We start from the raw sequence: 24604 nt of genomic DNA, 5'->3' as shown, positions 1-24604 counted from the left end.
ATAGGCTGCCTATCCACGTGCTTGTTCATATTCTAATTAGTACGTGTTGGAGTGGACTCGATTAATGAAGTCTGCTCCACATTCTAATTCTTCCTGGTCCTTCCCTCTGCAGTGGCGGCACCCCCCAGGTGGCATTCACCTGCTAGCATGCAGCCTGGACCATCATGGGGCGATCGCCACTGCAGAGGGAAGCACTAGGCCTCACACAGCTCAGGGGCTATGTGTGACCGTGGCAGCAGCTCGTGCAGGCAGGCTCGACAGGTAAAAAAAAAAAAGCGGCAAGGAGCCTGATCTTTTTTTTTTCCTCCCGGAGCCTGTCTGAGCTGCATGTGGCCTGGTGCTTCCTTCCGTGGCGGCAGTGCCCCCGGGCAGCACCCACCCACTAGCAGCTCACCTGGGTGGTGCCAAGGGGTGCTGCATCTGCGGAGGGAAGCATTGTCCCTTGAACCTTCTCCCTTGTTCCCTGGGGATAAGGTGTGCCACTGCTACTTGTCCCTGGGGGAACACACATTCCCGCTCTTGGGGACACGTCCACAATGTACAGCCTGACATTCATGTAAGTTACTTGGAACCAGGGTAGCATTTTTCTAGGAAAACTCTTCTGGGGTAAAACTCCCCTTAAACTCCCCCTTTGCTAAGTATATGTGTAATTGACTTCCCTTAAGGAGATAATCCAAATGTTTGGTAAAAATGTAGCAGATGAAGTTACCTGGATCCTGCAGAGTGCAAGGAAACCTGGGAGGAGAGCTGGAGGAAGGAAGAATGGGTTGGGAAGTAGAATGTGTTGACAGGATGGCTGGCATATTGCCGTAGCCAGGATGGTCAAGGAAATGTACGAAAGACAAGTGTTTTTTGGGATATCTTTTACTGGATGGTTTGATCCAAATCCCATTTGAAGTCAATGCTTTTCTTTGACATCAGTAGGTTTTAGATCAGGTCCAAGACAGCTCAAGAAGACAGAAATCTAGGAAGGAACCTATTTAACAGTTCTCCCATGGGGAACTAGAGTATGTCTTTTAACAGTAGACTGTGAGGACAGTATGTTGGGATATAACACTGCAGTACACAGTCCTGCACTGGGAAAAGCTGGTCTTTTTCATCTTGGACATCTTTAATCCATAATATAAGATAAAGTCAGGGGATAGGCTCTGTCTTGGCTACCTACTCCTTACATTTTTGTGCTGTTCCTGAACTGTGGCTAGCCAATGCCGCTTAGCAGATAAGGGCATTGGCTAAATAAGTCAGAGTTTAGGACCCAGGGACTTTTTTTTAGGCTTACAGGATGTGACAGCTAACTGGAAATCAATGAAGTGTACTTTAAGAAGCTTCATAATGATGCAAGATAAGGCTGGAAATGTACTCCCATTCCTTGCAGACTCTGTTCCCCTTCATGCTCCTTAATTAGTTTGTATTAACCGATTTCTAGGATGGAATTTGGTTATGCGTGAAAACGAGTGATCTGCTGTAGGAAGCTTCCACAATGCTGGTGCTGGCGTTCATGCCTCTCATTCTTTGTCTGAGCAAGTCAGGTAAGTGCAATTTCTTCCCTTTTCAAGCTAAATGGCAGAAATGCATTTTATTTTTTGAAACGCAGTTGGGTGTCTGACCTTTGAAATCAGGCACTGGCATTCATTGTTACACAAGTTCCTCTACTTCTTTGCAAAGCAACTTGGAAGACCTACATTTGTCCCTTGTATGAGTTGCAATAGCAGCTCGCACATTAGCAGTGCTTTCTTCAATATTAAAAGCCTTTTAAATTGGTGCAGATGCTACTTTGGCAGAGATGACGTGAACAAAAATAACAGAGCTGTTTTGTACCCAGAACAGCACAGCTTGTGTTTCAAACCCAGTTTCACAAAATATACAGCAGGTTGGAAAGGACAGCAATATGTTTTTGGGAACTGAGAGACTCAGAGAGTGTGTTCTTTTTCCCTAAACAGGGCGAGGGGTAGATTTCCAGCATTAAGAGGAGAAAAAAGCCTGTTAGGTGAGGCAAGAAAAGGCTAAATGTGCCATGTATATGTCTCTACTGCACAAATGGTGTGTAATAAACTTATGACACCATCCAGGCTGGATTTCTATTCTTTTATCAACTCACCTGCTCATAGCACCTGAAGGTCTCCCTGGCACATCCCCCTGTGGATGAGAAAAAGTTAACCAGGGCAGAATAAGCAGTATGGCAAATGTGATGAATTAAGCTTGCCTGTCAGAGCAGTCAAAGGAACAGTGAAACTTTTTTTGTGTGTGAATCAATAACATTAGAAATGAGTCTGAGCTCTGATGCCTGCCAGTCCTATCCATCTCTAAGTTTGACCCTGGTCCTTTCAGTATATTCTCAGTTGCCTTATCTGCAGTCTGTAAGCAATTCAAGCCACACTGCTCTTTGGGGAGGTAAGATCCTGGTAGAACAGACCCCTTTGGACGGACATGTTTTTCAGCCCAATTTTATTCTGTGTTCCATGTTACTTTATTGCTGTTAAATATATGGCTTCTCTGAACCAGCCTCAAATCTGCCTCCCATCTCTCTGCTCTCTTAAGGCCCAGAGTAAACAGAGACTGGTTCACATCAGTATGCACCAGAACTTACCATTTGCACCACAGCTGAATTTGGCCTGATTTATTTTCCCTCTGCTTTGTTTTTCTGTGCCTCCTTTATTGATTGTGCCCTTCAAGGCACACAATACTCCAGCTTTTGGACACATCTCACCAAGTCTCCATTGTTCCCTCTAGCCATAGCCAGGTCCCAGAGGCTCTGTGGCTAATCAGAGATTGAGGTTCCCTGCAAAAATTAACTTTTTAAGCTAATTATTTAGCACAGGGATATTGCTGTGCTGGGTTCAGGGAGGTGAGGGTGGGGATGGTTGTACTGAAGTAAACTGAAGGTTTTGTAGTCCACTGGTGTGCAGGAGAGCATATCCATGCTTCTTCTTAACACTCTCTGGGGTTCTAAATGACCCTGAGGCATGGAAGACAAACCAAGCCCTGCTTCCTTCTCCTGCCCACGGATCGGGTGAGGAGAGCAGGGGATGCCACCCAATGAGCTGGTGCAACAAGGGGTCAGAAAGGGATTTTGAGGACAGGGGATTTTGTGTGCCCCTTGTGGGCTGGTTGTGTGGCCACCATCTTCCCTTGATGAAACGGGGGATCCTGGACCTGGGGGAAAGCTGCTGCCTGTGAGGACAGAAGAGTGGAAGGATTCTGGAGGAGTCTGGAGGAGAGTGAGAAATGGACACCTGGCAGAGCAGAGGAGCAGCATGAAGTTTCTGCTTCCCAGCGGCCTGTAGTGCATACAGATCTCACTTTGCAAAATTCATTCCCACTGCGGGTTGAGCACGGGGGCAGGGAGAAGGAAGAGAGGAGGAACAGTGGATGACTCCAAATTTCTCAGGCTATACCCTGTCATGTTTAAAGCTGCTTTCTTGCAAGTCCTTAGCCAGTGTGACCCATGGTGCACAGAACATAGGACATGGCTCTATGCATGGTTTCCCAGGCTGCCTGCTTTCCCGGTACTCCCAGTTTGCCATGCAGTCATTGCTTCCCCAAGTGTGAAGAACTTCCTGGGTCAGGGTTTCCCACAGAGTTTCTACCCCCTCCTTTATTAGGGAATTGGATACCTGCTTATTTAACCTGGCAGATCTTAGATCAGTGGGGAGGGGTTAACAGGAACAGCAGCTTTCTCCAAGATGTATCACCAATACCATGCTATGTTTGCTTCCTGCTTCAGCGGGTACACAGGGACAATGTAAGATGAGGTCTGGCTGGCTCTTCCAACACCCTTTAAAAAGCACATTAATAAGCAATTAGCAATACTCCCACTCACAGTAAAAAATCCAGCACTAACAGAAATGGATCAAAACCCCAGCTGGTTTCCACAGCCAGTCCACATTGGAGTTAATTTACCTCCCTTGCCCCCTTCACTGTCGGTATTGAAAGCCCACAGACTCAATTCCTCAAGGTTTATCCATCAAGCTTCTGGGGGGAGGCTTAAGTACTTGGTGTCATCTGTGCTGCCTTTCCTCGTTGGCTCTTTCCTTCAAGCAGTGCTCCATGTCACATAGTCACATGCACAGACCCCCTCCTCCTCTCTCTGCTTTCTTTCAGCTTTGGCTTCCTTCGGCTCCATTGCTGAGAATGAAGATGCTCTCCTGAGGCACTTATTTCAAGGGTATCAGAAATCGGTTCGACCGGTTGAAAACTCCAATGATACAATAAAAGTCCTCTTTGGATTAAAGATATCTCAGCTAGTGGATGTGGTAAGCAACTGAGAGGACCTTTAAGAAAGAACAAATCTTGACTCAGCAAACTCACGCTGTTGTCATTATTGTCTATGGGGGAACTAGACTCTAGGAAAGCTTACTTAAGTAACCTCTTCCCTTGCAACCGAGGAAGATAGTAGGGTTTTGAGGCAGGTAAGTGATGGAGAGGTAGATGAAGTGAGGCAGGTAAGAGATGGAGAGGTCACAGCTTCCCTCACATCCCTGTACCTGATGGCTGCTTACTAGGGATTCCTGTGTCTTACTCTCACAGGATGGGTATGAAGCCCCTCCATTTCTATATCACCCAGGAACCAACCAAGAAAAGGGCCTCATTGTCTACTGGCACTGTGCAGATGCAGAGCAGCAAAAAGACACTGCTCCATTGGTGTGAACCCTATGAATAGGCTGGCTGGAGAGTCCTACCCTAACATACCTAATAGTCAGGTACTCTGAGAGGCACAGATTCAAATCATTGGTCCAAATTTGGCAGGGCATGTCCTTGAATATGTGACTCCTGCCTTTCTTGTGAGGGGTCTAACCAGGAGGTCATTGGCTGGTATTGAATTATTTGTCTTGTGATGATATTTTTCCCCTAATGAAATTGACTGGATCTTATTGCAGTGAAAATCCCAGCCTAGATTTTCAAGCCCCAGGGTCTCCCAAGGTCTACCGGGGGCTGAGCTTTCTGGAAACTCTGTTCATTTCACCTAGGTGCCCAAATGGGTGCCAATTGCTTTGGAAATTCTGACACTGACTCCAAAATTCCTAGGGCAGTTGAAGCCCATTCAGTCAGATGGGAAAATGGAAAATGTTTCTTTTCTCTGGATAGTTTTAATTTCGATGCTCTGTGCTTTTGGTCTCTAGGATGAAAAGAATCAGCTGATGACGACAAATGTGTGGCTGAAACAGGTAAAGCAGGCTGTCCTGTTGTGTTAAACACTGAGTTGTTTGATTGTAGCAGGGAGCATTTATTAAACAGTCATCCCCAGGGCTGGCATCAGAACTCCATCAGGAAAATAACAGGGGGTGCCTGTACACATGTGGGGAGGCTGCTCCGAAGCACTATAAATACAGTGCATCAGAGGAAACTCGATTAATCGAGTCAGCTGAAGCATGCTAATTAGCATGCTGAAGCCAGCCTCCATGTCTCATGTATCAGTGTCCCCATGCTTCAAAATGTCAGTGGGAGTGCTTTAACTAAAGATTGTTTGATGAGCTTTTGTTAAAGCACCCCAACCACCATTTTGAAGCATGGGGATGCTGATAAACAAGACGCTGCAGGCGCTTTAATTAGAGCAGCTCTTGGAGCTGCTCTAATTAAAGCAACCTCCCCCTTACCCCAAGCACATGTAAAAACATCCAGTGTGTTTTACTTCCTGGCAGAGCCAGAGAAGGGCTAGGACCTTCTGGTCCTTTATGAAGTTGATGTTGCTCTGCTCTTACCATCACATCCTTGCATGCAATGGGAGGCTTTAGAGAAGCGTTTGAGGGGCAGAGAGTCTGAGCTAAGTGCCTTCCTCTTCCCATACTTGGTAACCAGTCCATAAATATGTCCATGTGCTCTGCCCTTCCTGTTCCCTGTTGCTCGCAATGGTCTTGTGCCAGCTGTAGCTTAGGAAAGCAGCCTCTTGTGGTATTTCTGGGAATCCAGCTAAGGCCACTTTTAGGATGTGGTGCACACTGTTGTTGCCCCGAGGGACTCTCATATCTCATTCTGAGAAGGCATCTGCATGCTTGGCAAGTGTTGTTCATGGCCTTTCTGCAGCAAAATGCAGCAAACAGAACAATAAAACCATCAGCAAGTTTACCAGATAATTAAAAGACTTGGGATTCCTGCAAATTAACCATCACTTTATAAATTGTTTGTCCTTGGTGGATATAGTCCACTGTAATTACAGACTGTTATACAAATACAAGATGGAAATTCAGTAATTATTTCCCTTCCAACATATCTTCTCTCTACCTACCAGAGAACCTTATTTTTCTCAAGGTAAGTTTTGTTAGCTTATTGGCATAGGGCCAGATCCTGCCCCATCCATTATGCACCTAAGTCAGGGGCGGGAAAACATGGCCCATGGGCCAGATCCAACCCACTAGGCTATTCTATCTGGCCTGCGGGGCCCCTAAAATTTTCATAAATTCATATTTATTTGCCCCTGGTTGCCTGTTAAAGATGACAGGAGCCAGGGACAGTAGGACCCAGGGGGAGCCGGCAGCAGGAAACTGGAACCCAGCCCCATCCCACCCCCAGGCATTTCCCTGCTTCCTGCCTATCCCCCGCTCTAGCATCATGTGCCCCCCGGTTGCATCGCTGACATGGGGAGCATCAGTATACATATACCACGTCAGTATGTGTGTGTGTGTGTGTGTGTGTGTGTGTGTGTGCGCGCGCGCATGTGCAGGCAGGGGCAGAGTCTGTATGTATTTGTCTGTGTGTGCATGTGTGTTCCATAGGGCAAGTCCCCCACACACATTCCACCATACACATGCACCCACAACCCCCTCAAACTGTCATACACACAGACCCCCACACCCACACCCCCCCTCACAGCCCAGCCACCCTCCTCCCACACACAGCCCCCCACAAACCACATACCCACCCACATCTCACATATCCACACACACATCCACATGCTCCCTCATCCCACATACCCACACACGCAGCCCCCACACACCTATACCCACCCCCTCTCAATATACAAGAGTAAGACTTAATATTAATCTATTGTGCAATCACCTCTATGTGCACTGCACAAAGACATGTAAATCAGGACAAAAATATTTTTTGAAATCAAAATTAACAAATGTTGTAGATGTTTGCTTTTTATAATATAATTTGGTATTTTTCCAGTTCCAAGATGTCAAAACCCCTTGCTAAAAGGAGTACTTCCGGGGGCAGGGGGAGGGACTTCTGGTGGCAAAGGTCAGTGGTTAGGGGGCAGGACTTCCAGTCACAAGATGACGACTAGGGAGTGGGGCACCTGTCAAGGGGTAGGGCTACCTATGTGGCCCTTGACAGCTTGCCAAACCTCGGTAAGCGGCCCTCCATCCAAAATAATTGCCCGCCCTTGACCTAAGTGGATTTAGGCACATAAATATGATTGTATTCTACTTTGCTCAGGTATCTAGAAAAAATATTAATGCAAAGAATGGCTGTGTTTTCCTCCTCCTTGCTGTTCTTTGTGATTTAGTCTTAAAGCCAAAACAATCACATTACAAAAAGAGTTTTTTTAGGGTCTGAAGCAAGGTTGAATAGGATTGCACTTAGATGCCTAATATATGGAAAAGAATTTGGTTTGTCATGACAATCACAATTAGTTACCAACCTGCTTTGTCCTATAAATGAGGGGTTGACAACATACAACCAATGGGTTGGATGTGGCCTGTGGAGTCTTGACTTCGATAATGGGTAGCTCTCCTTGCACCATGCCATAGCCAGGCAGCAAGGAGAAGTGTCCACCTGCTTCTGACCTGAGTTAGGTCATTCTGACTCCCTTCTGGGAATTGTTGCCAATCCCTACTATAAACAGCAAGTAACAATGGGGCCCAAGGTGAATTAGAGCACTTGAGGGATTGTTCTAAATTATGTCACAGGTGTCAAGTTTCCAACAGATTATCAGCCAATGGTAGAGAGATATAGTGAAGCTCAACCCAACTATTTTCCTGTTCTTTATTGCTTATAATACTAGAGGACCCATGGTCATGTCTACACTCCTTTGTGCTGAGCCCAGAACTGCATACATTCATTCCTGCCTAGCATATACTGAAACCCAGAAATGAGGCAGTGCCGCCAGCCTACCTCAGCCCTGAGCCTTTGCCCCAGTGCCACTCTCAGGGCTCCTGTCTTTGGTGTGTTTCATTGTGAGCATTCACAGTGCTAAGATGGCTTCCCTGCCTAAAATATCAGCCAGCTCCTAAACTATGCCAATAACAGGATCTTTAGGAAGGTGGGTGGACAGATCTGGCCAGTACTTTCTATGTCAGGACAAAGGATCATATGATCATACATGACCTTCTTCATCTGGCTTTGTTTTGCTGAATATGGGCTTAAATGTACTGGAAGAATTGCTAGACTATTTTGACAACCGCAAGTTACAGAGACCTGGAGTCTTATATGGTTCATCTGATTAAATGTCGCAGGGAAATTCTGTGGCTTTTAACTTCAGCCAAAAAGTCTCAGATGTCAGGATTCAGGAGACAGCAGGGAAGTTAGGCACTTTGGGATGGAACGAGCATGAGAAATGAGAGCTGGAAAAGGCCAGCAGATCATATTGTCTGTAACCTTCATCTGTATCTGACAAGGGCAAGGGTCCATGTCCAGGGGCAATGCATTTTCTCTTGGGGTTAAGTGCTGCTGTGAGGCCTCCTTTGCCAATGGCACAATGAGGCAGCTGTTAGGGAATCTTAAATACTATGCAGCAAGCAAAACACCCAATCACTGGGAAAAGGAGTCAGACTTGGCCCTCAGATAAAACAGAGGAGAACAACAGAGCTGACTTCCAAGAGTAGCTTTAACGATAATGTTATAGAGCAAGGGGCCTCCTGTAGCACATTCCCCCAAGCTGTCTGCAGCACACACCAGTATAGTCCCTGTCACCAAGGAGCTCCTGAGGAGTTTCGCATTATGAACCACTCATCCTTTAAGGCACCAATTTGTATTTTTAGCACTTGTAACATGACATGTGGCTGGTCCCCCTGCAGACACGAAGCGGTGCTTTGGCTCAGAGAGAAATCAATGCAAGGGGAGGAAACTGTAAAGCTAGAAACAGTTCATGCACTCAGGTCTTTTCAACTGCAGGGACTCCTGTCCCAAGGCCTGTCTGGAAGCAAATTATGTCTCCTGGATTCTGCCCCAAACCATGGGTGTGAATTAGAGCAGGCAAGTGGCTGCTCTAAATTGTGTAGCCAGCTAGTTGTGTTCTCAGTGGGATGATATGCCAATGGGCATGTCAACATGTGCATTAATGTGCCGTAATTACAGCGCATTAAGTTTAGTACCTGTAATAACAGATACTAATTTAATGTGCCATAAATGGCACTACTGCTTAGTAGCACTGGTGCATGTCTTTTAGGTGATGCTAATGTGCAGTAGACTAATTCTTCTGCGCATTAGCACATTAGTACGACTTTCACTGTGGCGCACTGTTGTAGTGCAGAATTAATCTATTGCACTTCTAGCATCTTGTATAGACACATCCACTGAAAATGATCATAGTGCAGACATACTCTGCCCTGGCCCCTGTTGTAAGGTGGGGGCAGATCTGTAGGTGAATCTTCACTGGAGCAGATCAGAAACCAGCCTGTAACTTGGAATACAAGTCCCTGGTCCTCTTTGCTCTGGGCAGGGGTAAGTTCTCTCCCAGGGTCCATTTGGCCACGTCCTCAGGCTGGCCAATAAGAAGGCAGAGCCAGGGCATCTCCTTTTCCTGCCCTCTTGGTCATGGGGGGGTACGGCACGTGTGGCTCTTGCCCTCTCTCACTTCAGCAGAATCCCAAGGGGGCAGTGAATACTTTGTCACTCAGTGTCTTTAAAGAAAGACAAGTCATCCTTCAAAGATATGGATGGTAGCTCCACCATTAGGTACTGGACTTTATGCAGCCACTGCAGTCAGGGTGGTAGTCTCTGGATTCTGTTATGCAGAAGGACAGATGGATGACCATAGTGGTGTCTTCTGGCCTTCACACCTGTGACTCTGTGTACTTTTACAGTCCCTACATCCTGATTGGGGCCCTGGGGTGGTATTGTAATACCACAGTGCAAATTATCATTATCTAGCAACAGTGACAATGATAATACTGATGGGAAATAGAAGGCGGAATTGGCCATGGAGCAGTGGGCCCCCCCCTGCATCAGTAGTGGCACCTTCAGCTCTGAGTCCTCATTGACATAGTGTCGGACTAGAGAAAGTGCATGTGACCAGAAATCATTCTGCATTTCCTGCTGCATTGGTATGATCCAGGAAAGCAACATCCTTGCTGTGACAGTTTCACTCCAAACTCTGCCGAGTCATAGTCTGAGGCCAAAAAAGTATTGCCTTTTGGGACATGTTTAACCAATCAGGAGGTACCTGGGAAAGTGTTTCTGGGGAAAAAACAGGGTTATTTAAGCCCCTGTCTCTGGAGCTTTTATGGCAAGCTGCTGTTATTATGAATAGTATTGATTTGAGTTTACATCTTTCCTCTCTTTGCATTCCCACGGGGCACCCTAAAATCCTATAAATAATGAATACAGCAGGAGAACTGCTTTTCTCTGTGAACATCATGTAAATCTCCAGGTCCCCAGATTGTGCACTGAGCTCACTGCAGCTAACAAATCAAACAAGGGAAAAGGAAGGAGAGTGGAAAATCTGAGTGTTATGAGTTTGTCCCGATTTACTCCGAAGGCTCCATAAACTCATTTGTGTCACATCAACTACTGTGACACTTGTATCGTCAAGGGGATATCCATAGCCATAATTAATCATTAAGATTAATCATCATTTTTTATTATATTATGGGACACGCTAGGAATGATTGATGATAATGATGATGATGATGACGATGACGACACTGATGATTGCTACTTTTTATGTTGAAGAATCACTGTTTAGGTGGCAAATTCAAGTGCACAGAAGTTAGACATTATCAGCTTTTTGGTTGCCCGGGCAGTCTTGCACCTTTGCTTGTCTCTCCTGTACACTGATGGATGCAGGCATCCTTTAAAAAAGCTTATATATGATCATGTAATTAAAGACTGTATTATTATGCCCAGACCCAAAGAGGGAAAATTCACATGACATAGACAACTAGGAAGCTGGCATTTCCAAACTTTGGAGTGAATGACTTTGCAACCTAAAAATTGCTCTTTCAGGATAGGCTGTCATGCATAATTTGCTAGTTCATTATTATTATTACTATTGACAAAGATGAAGCTACACTCTATTGCATGTCTGCAATAATCTGAAACTGGTAACGTCAGCAGAGGTCAAAATCTGCATCTTTAGCTCTGTCCTATAGACTTTTCGTCTTTCAAGAACAGGACCAGCCACATTAGATAGTAGCAAAGGAATGCTGCAGTCTTAGAAGAGATTTTATGCACTGGCAGTGCAAGGTTGATGAAGGTTGGGTCTGGGACCCTTGGTAGATGTTATATTTATCTTGTGATTAGTGTGTTAATTATAACATCCCGCACATTCAAGGAATTTATCGCCCAATAATAAGCTGCAAAAATGGTGATCTAGCAACAAAGACATGACTTGAAAAATGTAAAATATCTTTGCTGCTCATTTGTATTGTGTTTTAATATGCATGCGTAGTATGTTACATATAGAATGATAGTGTTGGCTAGGTCCTCCAGCATCCCAAGGTGAACTTCTCTCTCTTTTTCTGCTCCTTCCTGCAAGAGGACTCTCTGGAGCTCATGCTGAACTTTGCTGCCTCAGGGTGCTTCATCAGATGTCATGTCTCACTTCCCCTCCTCCCTTTTCCCAACCAGTCTTCAAGGCCACTTCTTAAGAGTCCATTAGCACCTTTTCTCTGTAAGAGACAGAGTGTAAACAAACACTCAACATGACATGATTTACTTGCATATAATAGGAGTCTGGGTGGGGGTGGGGGGATTTGTTTGGAAAGCTGGGGTGAGGGAGACAGGGAAGACAAGATGGGGAGAAAGGAAAATCATAAAATATTCTGGGAGAGTTTGAGGCTCCCCACTTCTGCCCCACAAGAGTTGGGTGAGCAGTTCCTTCAATCAGGGGAGCTCATCTCAGCACTCACTTCTCATTAGCAACACAGTTGAAGCTGGGGAGGTGTTCTTCAGTTGAAGCTTAGCTGTTCTTCAGCTCCCCTTGCTTAGGGTTACCACATTTATGGGTCCAAAAAAGAGGATGCCTGTCATGCTTGGGGGTGGGGGGGGACAGGACACATGCCGGTGCCCTGCCCCTGCCCATTCTGTTGCCCCTCACTGCCAAGCCACAGCCCTGCCTAGCCCTGCTGCTGCCCCTCTCTCCCACTCCACACACCAGCCCTGCCAGTGCCCCTCACTCCCAAACTGTAGTACCCTGCCCCCCTGGGCCATGATGGTGCCCCTCACTTCTGACTCACAGGCCCCCCACCCCAGTCCCTGCTGGTGCCTCTCAGTCCAGACCCACAGCCTGGTGCTGCCAGTGCCCCCTGTACTCCCAACCCACAGCTGACCCCTGACCCTCCCCCCCGGTGCCCCTCACTCCCAACCCACAGCACCCTGCCCCCAGCTCTGCCGGAGATGCCCCAGCTCTCCCTGTCCGGACCAGGCCAGAATGTGGTGGCTCCAATTCATGCAGGAGGTAGCGGAGTATGTCAGGGCCCAGCAAGGGCTGGTGGGAAGAGGAGAGGAGGCTTGTGCCCCCCCGCCCTGGGATGGAGCTGCTGTGCTGGGTCAGCCAGCCTGGCCATGGGTCCCCTCCTTCCTCCCCTCCCCCCGGGCAGCATCTCTTGGCCACTCAGCCCCTGCAAACACAGAGCACAGGCACTGGCCCCTGTACTGCGTACTGGCCACAGAGGTTCCTGCTGCCCTCAGAGGACCCTCAGCAGCCCCCTTCCCCCACTGGAGGAGCAGGCAGCCCTTCCATCCCACTCCCCCTGCCCTATCGCAGCCCCATCCCCCAATCCCCCTGCCCTGACCAAATGTCCAGGATTTAGCTTGGGAGCAGGGGGAGGGCAATTGGAGGCAGCAGGGAGCACCACATGGGTCTGCAGGTGCCTTTGCAACTGCAGGCAGGTAGGTCTGTGCTCTCTGCGGCCTCCAATAGCCCTCCCCCTGCTCCCGCCAGAGGAGGAAAGCAAAATCCCAGACATTTGGGCAGATTTAAAAAACCTGCCTGGACAGAAATGAGAGGGCTCAAAAAGAGGACATGTCTGGGAAAACCCGGATGTATGGTAACCCTACCCTTGCTAGTGAGTTCTGGCAGAACCAAAAAGTTCCCAAGGCACTTTTCCCCTCTCTGGCTAGTTTGTCCGGTGACTGAAACAGGTCACATGGTGTGAATGACATTGAGCATTATTATCTGTTGCTTGATGGAAATAACATCTGCCAGGGCCCAAGAAATTTTATGAGTGAAGCCTGGCTCAACACTTCATCATCAGCTGTGGGATCTGAGGGAGCTCCTGCCCCTTGTGATGTCCTTGGGGACGAGGGGAATGGTGGGTTCATAGGGGAGGTCCAGGGAGACACGTAGGAGGAGCTCAGCTTGGTGCTCTTTCTTGCTCCTGCAGGATGTGGAAGACCTCCTGCTCTGTCTGGTGCTCTACAGGGGGTTGGGATGATGGGATACTTGTCCTGGGGTGGAGTAGAGCAGGAGTCCTGGGGAGAAGCCCAGTTCTCTCTACACTGTAGTGCTCTGGTAGCCCATAGGCGTGCAGCATCTACTGCTACTGCTGATGTGTTGGTGGTGGCATGAGCCCAGCCTCAGAATGGTCAGTGACCTTGGTAGGCTGCCCAAATTTTTCTGTGGAAAGCAACGGAGAAATGGAAAAGATGGCCTTTAAATGCACTGTAGCTTAGTCAGATCTGGATGGAATTTCACTGGACAAAAAAGAAAGGCATCTCTCTACCTTGAGAGGGTTTCTCCTGTAGGATATCATAAGCAAATATTCATAGAAGCACAAATAACTTCAAAGAATCCTTAATAATGGAAAACGGTATGTGAGCTAACTACCAGCATGACTACTAGCATTTATGTCATGATAGCGTTGCTGTGTTATTAACATTGTTGCTGTGCTGGGCCTAACAGAATCAATGCAAATAGCCATGTGCTTGTGTATTAAAAACTGTTGGAGGCAGACAAATGACCTGTTTATCTGCATGAGTTTGTAAGGGTGAGAGGAAAGAGGACATTGTTGGCTCGTTCCAGGAGTGGGTAGACCACAAGCTGTGCTGGAACCCCCAGGACTACGGTGGGATCACAGCGATCCGCGTTCCCTCAGAATCGCTCTGGCTCCCAGACATTGTTTTATTTGAGAAGTGAGTATGAGGCTCTTCCCTTTCCCCTGTGCTGCTCCTTCTTTGAGATATATGATGTCCCTTTAGACTCATGAGCAAATGAATCATGTTCCTCCTATGTTAGCCACAACTCCAACCATGACAGCAAGTACTGTGTTGATGCTTTGAGCTGAGCAGTTGCAGAGCTGGATGGGGAACGGGCTCCCCAGCCCCTGCCAGCAGGGAGCTCCCAGTGCCAGCTCTGCACTGCGGGGCCAGTGCTGGGAGACCCTTATCTCCCAGCACCAGCTCCGTGACTGCAGGGCTGGCACTGGGAGATCCTTCTCTCCCAGTGCTAGCTCTGTGACTGTGGGGCCAGCATTGAGAGACCCTTATCTCCCAGTGCCAGCCCTGCAACTGCAGAGCTTACACTGGGAGATAAGGGTTTCTCAGCCCCCTGCTTACTGATCACGATGGCAGAGCAGGGGCTGGGAGATAAAGATTTCCCAGGCTCCCCCCTGCTCCGCAATTGTGATCTGGGAACAGGGGGCTTGGAGGTTCCTTCTGCTGGGGCAGGGGGAAAATAGTCCCTGCCTGGGCTCCTATGGCAGAGCCCACCCTGGCAGCAAGCAGCTCCCAGGGGCAGGGAGCAATCTCCCAGCCCCTGGTGGACAGCTGACTGGGAGCAGATTTGCTCCTCGTCAGTCATCTACACAAGCGCTACTGTGCTGTTACTAATCAAAAGTAAATTTGCTACTTGCATTTTCAGGTAGCAACTTTACTTGTGATTAATGAGGTTTACTGCATAGTAAGCCTGTGCAAGTGTAGACACACATGCTTCACAGTGAAGTATGCTTGTATAGATGCACCCTCTGACTTCTAGCCACCACAGCACAGCTCAGGTATTATCCAGTCCTTTCTCAGCACTCCTGAAACCAGCTCTCTGGGCAGCAGCATATGGGGCTAGAGGACATATTGCTTAGTGTGGTCCTGCTGGTCTGGCAGGAGGGGCCTTGAGTTCTACCTGGGTCTTCTCCCAGTGAGGCAGAAACTTCTCCCTGTACTCTATTTTTTCTAGTTACCATTTTTGCAGTTTAGCTTCAAAAGAGGGAGCAAATAATGCCTGCCTGTGATGTGGTGGTTAGAGTGTTGTGCTGGTAAGATTGTGATTCCCCACATTCATATCTTCTCTGGGTGAGGAGACCTAGAACTGGACTTCCATATTTCCAGGCGAGTGTGTTAGCTACTGAACTGTGGGCATAAAAGTAGGGGAGGGATAGGCAGACACAGAGTCCTTATCTGTTCCTGAGACTAATTCCAGGAGGTATGGTTTTTAGCCAACTCCATGTGTTTTCCTAACCAAGAACCATTTTTAAGTAGCTGAGAAAAGGAAAGCAGTTTGCTAGGAACACAGTTAGGTTTCTTCCATGAGTTGTGGCTGACATGCAACCCTGGAATTTGTACAGAGGAAATCTCCAGAACAGGGAGTGGTTCATGAGGGGGAAGGAAGGGGAGAGGGATTAGCATATAAATTAGACTTGATGCAGGCAGAGAGCAGCCTGTGTGGTTATACCCTGTGAGCCACCTCCACCCTGCAGAGGACCTGAGTAATGCCTGATGCACTAGCTCAGGTCCTGATCCAACAAAGCACTCAGACATGGACTCAACTCTATTACTCTTTATGGCACACATAAGAAGTACACCTACATTACAAGATCACTGAAAGTTCAAAGCCAGGTACTCAAAATCAGAAGACAGAATTAAATTTGCCCTTGGGAGCCTTAGAGTCCATTTCTGATTCTGGAGAGGGAGGGATTCTACACGCCCAGCCAGTGGTGTACTGATGGGGGCCTGGGTGGGGGGCGCTGGTCGGCCCCACCAGGGTGTACTTGGTCTCAGTTCTGCCGCCAGCACTTCTGGTTCAGCCACTGGCATTTCTGGGCTCGGCGATCAGCTGCTGGAGGACCTCCCCCAACTCGGCGATTGGGTGGGGGGAGTGTGGGGGGGTGCAAATGCAAGTATTGGTCCCTGTGCACCGGAGACTCATGGTATTCCACTGCCCCCAGCCACTCCCCTGTCTTGACTGTCCTCCCAACCCTGGCTTCTTTTCCTAGTTTTGTCTAGCTTTTCCAACTTTTTCATCCTATTTCTTTCTACTTATCCATCCCAAGCCCAGTCTCCTTGTCCAGTTGGAATCCATATCTCCTCTGGGTTCACTTGAAGAGTCTCCATTTCTTCCTTCCTTGGCTGAACTACAGCCCTCCCCTCTACCCCACATCCCAGGTGCCTCATCCTAGGATCCTTTCCTAGAAAGCCCCTCTCTTCCTCACAAGCCCATCCAATCTTGTCTTGATTTCCTTGCTCAGTTTAGAATCATAGAATCATAGAAAATTAGGGTTTGAAGGGACCTCAGGACAGCATCAAGTCCAAATCCCTACTCAAAGCAGGAGCATCCCCAATTATATCATCCCTGCCAAGGCTTTGTCTACTTGGGGTGTAAAACCATCTGAGGATGGAAATTCCACAACCTCTCTGGGCAGCCTGTTCCAGTGCTTTACTACCCTCCTAGCGAGAAAGTTTTTCCTAATATCTAACCTAAACTTTCCATGTTGCAACTTGAGACCATTGCTCCTTGTCATATTATCTGCCACCACTGAGAGCAGTCTAGCTCCATCCTCTTTGAAACCACCCTTCAGGTAATTGAAGGCTGCTTTCAAATCCCTCCTCATTCTTCTCTTCTCCAGACTAAGTAAGCCCGGTTCCCTTAGCCTGTCCTCAGAAGTCATGCGCCCCAGTCCCCTTACCATTTTCATTGCCCTCTGCTGGCCTCTTTCCAATTTGTCCACATCCTTTCTGTAGTCAGGGCCCAAAACTGGACACAGTACTCTAAACGTGGCCTCACCAGTGCAGAATAGAGGTGAAGAACCAATTCCCTCAGTTTCCTGGCAACACTCCTATTAATGCAGCCCAGTATGCCATTAGCCTTCTTTACAAGAAGGGCACACTGTTGGCTTGAATTCAGCTTATTGTCCACTGTAACCCCCAGGCCCCTTTCTGCAGAGCTGTTGCTTAGCCAGTCAGTCTCCACTCTGTACCAGTGCATGGGACTGTTCTGTGCTATGTGCAGGACTTTGCATGTTTCCTTATTGAACTCCATGAGATTTCTTTTGGTCCAATCCTCCAATCTGTCTAGGTCTCTCTGAATCCTAGCCCTACCCTCCAGTATACCTACTACACCCCACAGTTTGGCGTGATCTGCAAACTTGCTGAGGATGCACTGTATCCCATCTTCCACATATTTGATAAACATATTGAACAAAACTGGCCCCAGAACCTACTCCTGGGGCACTCCACTTGACATTGGCTACCAACTAGACATCAAACCATTGATCACTACCTTTGAGCTCAACAATGCAGGCAGTTTTCTATCCACCTTGCAGTCCATTCATCCAACCTGTACTCCCTTAGCTTGCTTGTGAGAATGTTGTTGGAAACCATATCAAAAGCCTCACTAAAGTCAAAGTATATCACATCCACTGCTCTCCTTACATCCACAGAGCCAGTTATCTTATCATAGAAAGCAATCAGGTTGGTCAGGCATGACTTGCCCTTGGTGAATCCATGCTGACTGTCCCCAATCACCTTCTCCAAGTGCTTGGAAATGGAGCCTATTTCTTTCTCCCACCAGTCCCTATCCCTCTGCTCACACTACCATCACCCACTCTGCATTTCCAACTCTTGTTCTCAGTACTGTTAAGGCAGGTTGCTTTCAGCTTTATGCTTCCAGTTGCGGGAACACAGGGAACACAGGGAACACAGGAGAGAGGCTGTTGCCTTCCTTTGTAAAGTGTGTTGAGATCTACTGATGAGAAGAGCAAGGCAGGAAGATGACAAATCCCCAGCAGCAAACAGGAGCAGTTACATGGAAAATCTCACTTGGCTCCTGTAGCTTGGGGATAGAGCATGCCAATGTCATGGAGACTCTTTGGCAAAAGTGCCTGTCCAATGCGAACATGTCTCCTGTGATCATGTGCAATATGAACATTTTCAAAAGCTTCTCTCTCAACCAGTTCTGGCTTGCTTGAAAAGGTGACCTACTGCACTGCCCAATTTCATGTCCTTGCTCCAAACGAAACAAGTGCATCTCAGCCAAACACTTGTAAAAGTTATTTAAGCACAGAAAAAACAACATATATTTCCTTGAATCTCTTTCTTGAAAGCAGTCCAGCAAAAAGCAACCAAAAATGATTAGCAATCTTAGCAACAGGATATGACCTTTTAGGAAAGATTGGAAAAACTGTGATTGTTTAGCATGTGGGAGAGAAGACTGAAAGCGGATTTGATAAAAGTCCCTGAGAACAGGATCTTGTAATGGGAAACATCAGGTAACCTTACTAATAGGCTGTGCTACCATTTCTGAGGTGTTATAAACACCCCAACCAGGCTCAGAGTCCTGCTGTACTAGGTGCCCTATGAATACATGGTAAAAGACAGTCCTTGCTGCAAAGAGCTTGCCATCTAAGCAAATGAGGCAGACCAAGCCAAGAAGACAACACAATTCCCGAGGGGTGAGGGAAGTCACAGACTCCCAGTTGCCTACACTACCCAGTAGGTAACACTACTTCTTAGCTTCAAGCACTGGAGTAGGTCCTATAACTAGGGACCAACTAAAATCATGATTTCATGATTTTTGTGGAAACCACAATTTTAGGCAGGCCTCACAAAAAAGCATGGGCTCCCTGAAAATTAAAATAAAAAAACTTACTGAAAAGAAAATGCTGGTTCCTTCTAGGTAGGCAGCAGTCCTTGTGTCTGCTGTGGCCCATTGGGGGGGGAGGGGAGGGAAGGGAGAAGGGGGGCTGCTAGCACAGCAAGATGACTGCCGCCCCTGCCCCTCACTACAAGGGATGTCCATCATATGGCCCTGTCCCTTGCCGCCAATCATGGGGAGGGGTGGGGCTTCATGATGGACAGTCCTCACTGCCACTGATTAGCAATGAGGGGCAGGGCCATGGGGGCCTCTTGGTGAATCAGAGGCATGGGGGGCCCCCACCACGCTCTGCCCATGACAATGACTGCCAGCTCCGTGGTCTGTCTGGGAAACTGACGGGCAGCCGCCTCTATTTTGGTAGACCCCTACCTATAACCACTGGACTGTTGTGCACACTTGTGACTCACAGGGCAGGGGAGCTAAGCAGCCTGGAGGTTGGGGTCTACAAAACAAGGGAAAGATGGGTGCTGGATAAATCCAATCACCCCATAAGACCAATCATCTGGGGTATTCTGAATTGAGGGATAAAGTTGCTGGAATCTTTTGTACCCCCTTGTCTGATAATATCACTGCTGTTAAACCTTAAAGCTTTCAAATCTTCCAAAATAAAGGAGGAGAAAGCAGAATGACATTTGGAAAACTCAAGTAGTGCAGTCAAGCCTAATGAAATTCTGAAATAGTTTATTTCCCTTTCCTCAGTGCTGACGGACGGTTTGAAGGCTCCCTGATGACCAAAGTCATTGTGAAATTCAATGGAGTAGTTACCTGGACTCCACCAGCCAGTTACAAGAGTTCCTGCACTATGGACGTTACATTTTTCCCATTTGATAGACAGAATTGCTCCATGAAATTTGGATCTTGGACATATGATGGCAGCATGGTGGACTTGATCCTAGTAGATGAAAATGTAGACAGGAAAGACTTCTTTGATAACGGAGAGTGGGAAATCCTAAATGCGAAAGGCATGAAAGGCAACAGGAAGGACGGGTTATATTCTTATCCATTCATCGCTTATTCCTTTGTTTTAAGACGCCTCCCCCTGTTTTATACTCTTTTCCTAATTGTCCCATGCCTTGGATTATCTTTTCTGACTGTGCTAGTGTTTTATTTACCTTCTGATGAAGGAGAAAAACTTTCATTATCTACATCGGTTTTAGTCTCGCTTACTGTTTTTCTTTTAGTGATTGAAGAAATAATCCCGTCTTCTTCCAAAGTTATCCCTCTGATTGGTGAATATCTATTATTCATTATGATTTTTGTAACCCTGTCCATTATTGTGACAGTTTTTGTTATTAATGTGCACCACCGGTCCTCAGCAACGTACCATCCAATGGCTCCCTGGGTTAAGAGACTCTTTCTTCAGAAACTGCCTAGGCTGTTGTGCATGAAGGGACATGTAGACCGCTATTCCTTCTCTGATGCTACAGGAACTGCCCCAGTGCTAAAATCAAAGTTCTCAGGAAAACACAAGCACAAACAAATAAAGGATGGAGAAAAAATTGTGATTGCTTTTTTGGAAAAGGCTACTGATTCCATCAAGTATATCTCTGGGCATGTTAAGAAGGAGCATTTCATCAGACAGGTATGTGAACATGTAAAGGGCATGTGTTTGTTCTAGCAGAAGAACATGAATACTTGTTTCCATCTATAGTATATTTCAGTGCATGCCTTTCTCTAACACATACGGGTAGGTTTGTAGTAACTTAAAGGCTTCCTCGTTGTCTTACATTAGTGCATGACAGATTCAAATAAAGTGTATTTTCCTCTCCAAACTTCCTTCCATCCTTCACACTCCTACCCAGCTGTCTGTTTTACATTTTTTTTAAAAAGTACCAGTTATGGTGCTCAAAATGTGAACTGATACAAAGATAACATTTTATGGGATGATGCTTACAGGCAAATTATGAAAAAGGAATGAGGGATTTTATTGGCACCATGCTAACAAAGGAGTGCTGTTTGTCATAATTACTTTAGTAACAAATAATTAATTTTAATTAATCAATAAATATTAGAAATAAAAGTCATTAACTTATTTTTCTTCCGCTACTTCTTTTTATCCAGGTAGTCCAAGACTGGAAATTTGTAGCTCAAGTCCTTGATCGGATCTTCCTGTGGCTATTTTTGGTGGTATCAGTGACAGGTTCTGTTCTAATCTTTACCCCTGCTTTGTGGATGTGGTTAAACAGCAGTTTGTAGAAAAAAAAAAAAGGATTGGTGTAGGCCATGTTTTAAACATAGTTTCACCTTCAGACCTCCATTCAGAAGTGCAGAGCAAATGAAGGAGGCAGTGAGAATACTTCACCTCCTGGTCTCAGTAAATGATGTTAAGGCTGATTATGTCAATGGAACTTGTCATTCAAACAGGGCTTCACATCCTTAAGTTGCTGTAGAGTTTGAGGGCTCCATTGTGTTAACCTGAGGATGGTGAGGATTTACTCACCCACTGAAATCCATGAGACTACACGGTGTGCAAAGCTTCATCACTCAGTTCACAATTAATTAATCCCATTAAGCCTGATTATATCAAAATATGATTCTCTGAGTTTTTAAATAAGACTATTTCTTTTGGATGCAAATATTCTATTAAAATGTGGAATCCTCATGTATTTAATGTGTTACATTCAAGGAGAAGTTAAATAGTATATGAATATTATATAGGCGCGGATACACTGAGCTATCCAGTATACTTTATCTTTAAGCATATGCATTTTCTAACCTATCTATGTTGTGTAAGCAGCAGTTACATGTTATGTGTTTGTCCATAAGAGAAATATAAACACACGTGAAGCTTTTAAAAGTGCTTAGTTTTGGCTTCACTCAATTTCTACTGAAGTCAACACAATGTGCATCTTAGCTGGTCTGTAGGAATAAAAACTTTCTCTCCTTTCAGAGGGGAGATGGGGCACATTTCAATGCAGCCAGGCTATCTGCATATACTGCTCTCTGTTTCCCACATTGATAAATCAGGAAAAACAGTAGGCTTGTCTGGTTAGCCGGAATAATTTGTATATATGTTAAATGTTCCAACAGGTGCCCAAAGTTATACTACCTTGAGTTTTCACTACACTGTCTTTACAAATTGTGATACATCTTCTGTGTAATTGCAGGTACATGGAAGGGGACAAATGGGAAAATATGGGGTGGCTATCTGAAGGAAACGTGGGTCCGTCCTAGCCTGTCATAGATTGAGATTGGATAGCTACACCCAAGTTGAACGGAAATTCATTCTGAGCCCTTTTTTTTCTAGGCTTCTAGTGCAACAACAACTCTAGTCAAACATCCTAAACAACATGGGATAGTTGTTAGGAACTAGTACAGGGGTGGGCCCCAAAATAAAACCTGCAGGCTAGATCTGGCCCACCAGGCCATTCTATCCAGCTGGCAGGGCCCCTAAAAATTTAGAAAATTAATATTTATCTGCTCCTGGCTGCCTGTCAAAGATGACAGGAGCCAGGGGCAGTCTGACCCAGGGGAAGCCATCAGCAGGATCCAGCAAGGCCTGCCCACCCCTGCTCCCCCAACCAGAAGCCTCTACATAGTAGAGGACTGTTTCCGCCTCCCTGCACCAGAGAGGGAAATTCAGATAGAAGGGCGGGGGTGGAGGGTGAGGAGGCAGGGAAGGACTGCGGGTGATCACCCCAGTCCTCAGGGCTGGGCCAGCTCCTGCTGACTCCTGTGGTTGCAGCCATGCAGCTGGAAACCATGTGGTGCCTGAGTGCCTCAGCAGTAGGCAGGGAAGTGGGGAAAGTGGCAGTGGGGGGTGTGGAGAGTGGGAGCAAGTGGGAGTGCAGTGATAGCTGGTCAGAAGCACGGGGCCACTGATGTCTTGGGGCCAGCGCTGGCAGTGCCCAGAGCAGGGCAGTAGGAGCACAGGGCATGGGTGGGCAGGGGTCTATGGAGCTGGGCTGGGCTGCACCAGCAGGGAGAGAGGGGACCTGGCTCAGCTCCACAGAGCCCCTGCCAGCCAGGACCACGCACTCCTGCTGCCCAACTCTGGGCCCTGCTGGCACTGGTCCCGGGACACCAGAGTGGGCCACTCCCACCTAGCTGTCGCTGCGCTCCCATGCGCCCACTCACTCCCACTTTCCCCCTCCTGCCACTGCTTTTAGGACTTCCCTGCCCACCCGCTGGCTGCTTCTGCACCATGCTGCTCCTGGCTGAAAGTCTAGACCATGGGAGCCCAAGGCCTGTGCTGGTACCCTGGGTCCAGGAGCAGGAGGGGTGTGTGTGTGTGCAGGGAGGGAAGGACAGAGTGCGTGTGTGTGTGTGTGTGTGTGTGTGTGTGTGTGTGTGTGTTCATAGGGTGAGTCCCACAACCATACCCAACCATACATATGCACCCACACCCTCTCTTGCACTGCCATACACACAGATCCCACACCCACATCCCCTCACACTCTGCGTCCATCCTTCCTCCACACACAACCCCTCACAAACCCTATACCCACCCACTCCCCACATATCTGCACCCGCACGCTCTCACCCTCCACCCCCACACCTATCCAACCCAGGCAAACCCCCCATACACACCCACACCCACATCTCCCCACAAACCCTATGCCCATAACACACCCCACATATCCACACACACACTCACATGCTCCCTAACCCCACACCCCCACACCTATCGACCCTGCCCACAAACCTCCCCCACACACCCACACCCTCCTCCACACCCCACATACCCACACATCCACAGCCACCAAAAAACCTATACCCACCCCTGATGTCCCCACCCCTCCACAATATACAAGAGTAAGACTTCATTTTAAGCTATTAGATACAATCACCTCTATGTACACTACACAAGCACATGTAAACCAGGGCAAAAATATTTGTTGAAATCAAATTAATGAACGTAGTAGATGTTTGGGTTTTAGAATATAATTTTGTATTTTTCTGGTTCTGAGATGGCAGAAATCCTTTGCTGAAAGGAATATGTCCAGGGGCAAGGGGAGGAACTTCTGGTGGCAAAGGTCAGGGGTTAGGGGGCAGGACTTCTAGTCACAAGATGGCTATTAGGGGGTGGGGCACCTGTCAAGGGGTAGGACTACCCATGCGGCCCTTGACAGCTTGCCAAAACTTGGTAAGCAGCCCTCCATCCAAAATAATTGCCTGCCCTGAACTAGTAGCATGTTGCCTGGTCTGCTCATATAGGAACTGGTGACAGCCTGGAACAATTTTGCATCCAAGGTAAATTCCTTGGACACATTTAAATGAGTCAGGGTAGGGGCTGTGAAGAATTTGAAGGTGAGACTTAGGTTGGGGCTTCTGCTGGGATTAGGGCATTGATTTAGTAGAGTGTTGGTTAAGACAACACTGTGTGTGCTTACAAGAGGAAGAGGTAATTGTAGTCAGGACCCTTGAATGCTAACATTTCTAAAGTCTAGGAATGACTGAGTTTCTAGGTGAAGGCTCACACCATTCATTTTATACAGAGTCCCTGGCCTTTACTCCTATTGGTTTTGGGTAAAACAATCCTGGGTCTCAATGGGAACAGAGTTAAGTCAAATTTGAATTCTTTTAACAATCCCACTTTTACATCTTTAGGTTGAAATTTTCAAAGCTCTCTAAATTTGGCCCCCAAAACTTCTGACTAGCCATGAAAATCTAAGTATAACAGTAAAAAGTTAGGAAGAT

At 47.1% G+C, this 24604-nt stretch overlaps 1 protein-coding gene across 1 annotated transcript; it reads left to right on the top strand.

Moving 5' to 3' along the window:
• Positions 1-1428: 1428 nt before the first annotated feature.
• CHRNB3 (cholinergic receptor nicotinic beta 3 subunit) lies at positions 1429-21671 on the top strand. The gene is made up of 6 exons (XM_006036448.2): positions 1429-1529; positions 4102-4253; positions 5121-5165; positions 14126-14235; positions 19664-20546; positions 21026-21671. The coding sequence occupies exons 1-6, from the start codon at positions 1481-1483 to the stop codon at positions 21158-21160; spliced, it is 1374 nt and encodes a 457-aa protein (XP_006036510.2). The 5' UTR covers positions 1429-1480; the 3' UTR covers positions 21161-21671.
• Positions 21672-24604: the final 2933 nt, after the last annotated feature.

The sequence above is a fragment of the Alligator sinensis genome, unplaced genomic scaffold (assembly GCF_000455745.1).
Source record: "Alligator sinensis unplaced genomic scaffold, ASM45574v1 scaffold1851_1, whole genome shotgun sequence".
NCBI lineage: Eukaryota > Metazoa > Chordata > Crocodylia > Alligatoridae > Alligator > Alligator sinensis.
This window is presented reverse-complemented; position numbering and strand designations above follow the sequence as displayed.

Coding starts and splice junctions, on each gene's coding strand:
- CHRNB3 (XM_006036448.2), top strand. CDS start 1,481: ATGCTGGTGCTGGCGTTCATGCCTCTCATTCTTTGTCTGAGCAAGTCA. Junction 1,530..4,101: donor TCTTTGTCTGAGCAAGTCAG/GTAAGTGCAATT, acceptor GCTTTCTTTCAG/CTTTGGCTTCCTTCGGCTCC. Junction 20,547..21,025: donor AGGAGCATTTCATCAGACAG/GTATGTGAACAT, acceptor CTTTTTATCCAG/GTAGTCCAAGACTGGAAATT.